The sequence below is a fragment of the Littorina saxatilis genome, linkage group LG4, assembly GCF_037325665.1.
Source record: "Littorina saxatilis isolate snail1 linkage group LG4, US_GU_Lsax_2.0, whole genome shotgun sequence".
Classification (NCBI taxonomy): Eukaryota; Metazoa; Mollusca; class Gastropoda; order Littorinimorpha; family Littorinidae; genus Littorina; species Littorina saxatilis.
This window is the reverse complement of record NC_090248.1, coordinates 3620463-3622962: the sequence shown is the minus strand read 5'-3', so window position 1 is coordinate 3622962 and position 2500 is coordinate 3620463. Positions and strand designations below refer to the sequence as shown.

The 2500-nt window shown below is 42.9% G+C and overlaps 1 protein-coding gene across 1 annotated transcript in view; it reads right to left on the bottom strand.

The window, feature by feature from the left end:
- The window catches only part of LOC138965704 (multiple epidermal growth factor-like domains protein 10), a 219401-nt gene that overhangs the window by 216757 nt on the left and 144 nt on the right, over positions 1 to 2500 (bottom strand). The window contains exons 1-2 of the mRNA XM_070337880.1: positions 2476 to 2500; positions 1806 to 2012 (exon numbers count right to left, since the gene is read on the bottom strand). The exon at positions 2476 to 2500 is cut by the window's right edge and continues 144 nt beyond it. Coding sequence (XP_070193981.1) covers positions 1806 to 2012; positions 2476 to 2500 — 232 coding nt within the window. The remainder of the gene's footprint in view (positions 1 to 1805; positions 2013 to 2475) is intronic.

The window sequence follows — 2500 nt, the reverse complement described above, 5'->3', positions numbered from 1 at the left end:
CAACAACAACAAAAACAACAGCAACATCAACAACAACCACAATAACATCAACAACAACAACAGCAACCACAAGAAACAAAACAATATCAACCAACATGATCACGCTCTTGTTTCTCACTCATTATATATGTTTGACTAAAATATTTCTACATTTATGGGAGGTATATACACATGATTTGGAATCGAGTCTACATTCACTGGCGGTTTTGTGAAGATGGTTTGTACTTGTTTGCTCGTTGGAAAGCTATGTAATGCACTGATTACCATCGTAACAAACTCCAGTGTCCTGATAACAGAAGTTCTTCCCAGGTCCCCCGCCACAGTTGTCGCTACAGGTCTCTTGACAGTCATCTCCGTGATGACCCACTGAACAGTTGCTGACACCTCTGGGCACTGCACACACACACACACACACACACACACACACATAGAGAGAGAGACACACACACACACACACACATACACACACACACACACACACACACACACACACACACACACACACACACATATATTCATGTACATCGTGGAAATGTGTCGCCGAAAAAGAAATTCGACCATAGTCATTCAATTGTCTCCAGCCTTTGCTACCTGTTCAACCACAATGAAATTGGTACCATATTTCATAAACAATGAGCAGAAACAGCAAGATAAGAAACAACTCTTACCAAATATTTGGAATTCACACAGGTTCAGTGTCGGACCGGCCCCTTTGTAGGTAAGACGCACCTTCCGTCCGTACATCACTGAAGAACACGTCACTGATTTCATCCCGCTGTTTGGTACTGACGTCACATTGACACAGTGCTGGTTGTCTACTGTAATAGTGGACGGGGACACACGGCGAATAACTGTTTAACAAAACATGTATGAGTGTGTGTGTGTGTGTGTGTGTGTGTGTGTGTGTGTGTGTGTGTGTGTGTGTGTGTTTGTGTGTGTGCATGTGCCGTGTGTGTGTGTGTGTGTGTGTCTGTGTCTGTGTGTGTGTCTGTGCGTGAGTGTGTCTGTGTGCTTTTGTTTGTTCATGTGTGTGCGTGTGTGTGTGTGTGTGTATGTGTGTGTGTGTGTGTGTGTGTGTGTGCGTGCGCGCGTGTGTGTGTGTGTGTGTGTGTGTGTGTGTGTGTGTGTGTGTGTGTGTGTGTTTTGTGTGTGTATTTTCGACAATTGTATTTAATGACGTCATGTCCGGCTGTTTTCAAACGTGAAGGCCGCACTGTGGTGACTACATGTTTCACTCAAACTGATTGACATGTTGGTCAAATAATCAGAATCGAATGCGAATTTTTTTCTTACATATTTTTTTAAATGATTGCATTCAATTTGTTATCGATTTCTTAATCCGAACATATATAGATTTAATAAGCTTACTCTAAACATGTACTCGCAATTAGAGAACATGGGGACCACGTTCGTATACTTCGCGGAGTCGAGCCTGACCAGTCTTGTCATTTTGCCAGCAAGACTTACTCCATACAGTTTCAATGTTGACATTTTAGCTTCGGGCTGACATATTGACTTAATGTGTTGATATCACTTCACGCAACTTGTGTATTCATTTACTGTTTGATGTGGATAACTTTGACCTTAGAATATGATATTTTGGATTCAGTCCTGCTTCAAGTTCGACAACATCAAATAAAGATAAGAGCAAGAGCACACATCAGTCTGTCTGTCTGAAGGTCAGTTTAAACTATTAGCCGCCTTTACTGTGTACTATTTTTCAGAACAAATATTGCTTTGTGTGACCCTTGCAAAAATCGTATTTGTTTCTTGGAAAGTCGAACACCGATCAGTATGTAACTCACAATCTGTGCGTGCCCAGACGGTGATGTCATGAATAGGGTACGTCCTGCCCAGGTCCACCTCCCACCAGAGATTTGGCCCTTCCAGTGTGTGGATACAGTTGTTTTCGTTAAAGGCCCCACTCGTGTTGCCGTTAGCAGCGTTACTGGACGGCCATCGTTCATTGTACGTGCTGCTCTGACTGCTGTTCTTTCCGATCGCCACGTTCACTGTACACACATACCCACACCCACCCACACACGCACCTACACACCCACACACCCACACACACTTACACACACATACTCACACACACTTACACACACACACACACACACACACACACACACACACACACACACACACTTGAATGCCGGGTACATGCGATATGCATTGGTGTTATCAACTGTTTTTCTCCCAATGACTGTCACTTATGTGAACAAGAGGATATTACTTGCTCCTTAGATAACACTCAGATACAGTATTCCGAACTCAAACTTAAACTGACACCATTAGTTAATACAGCTTACACAAATAAAAAAGCCTGACGTTTAAATAATTGAATACAAGTACATTCAGACGGATACTCATTTTCCAAACGAAATGAAAACATCGATTGGGGTTAGTAGCTCTCAAAAACAGAAGCTGGAACAACAACACACACACACACACACACACAATCAAAACGCTTACCTGACTGTTGGCCCCCCACAGAGGC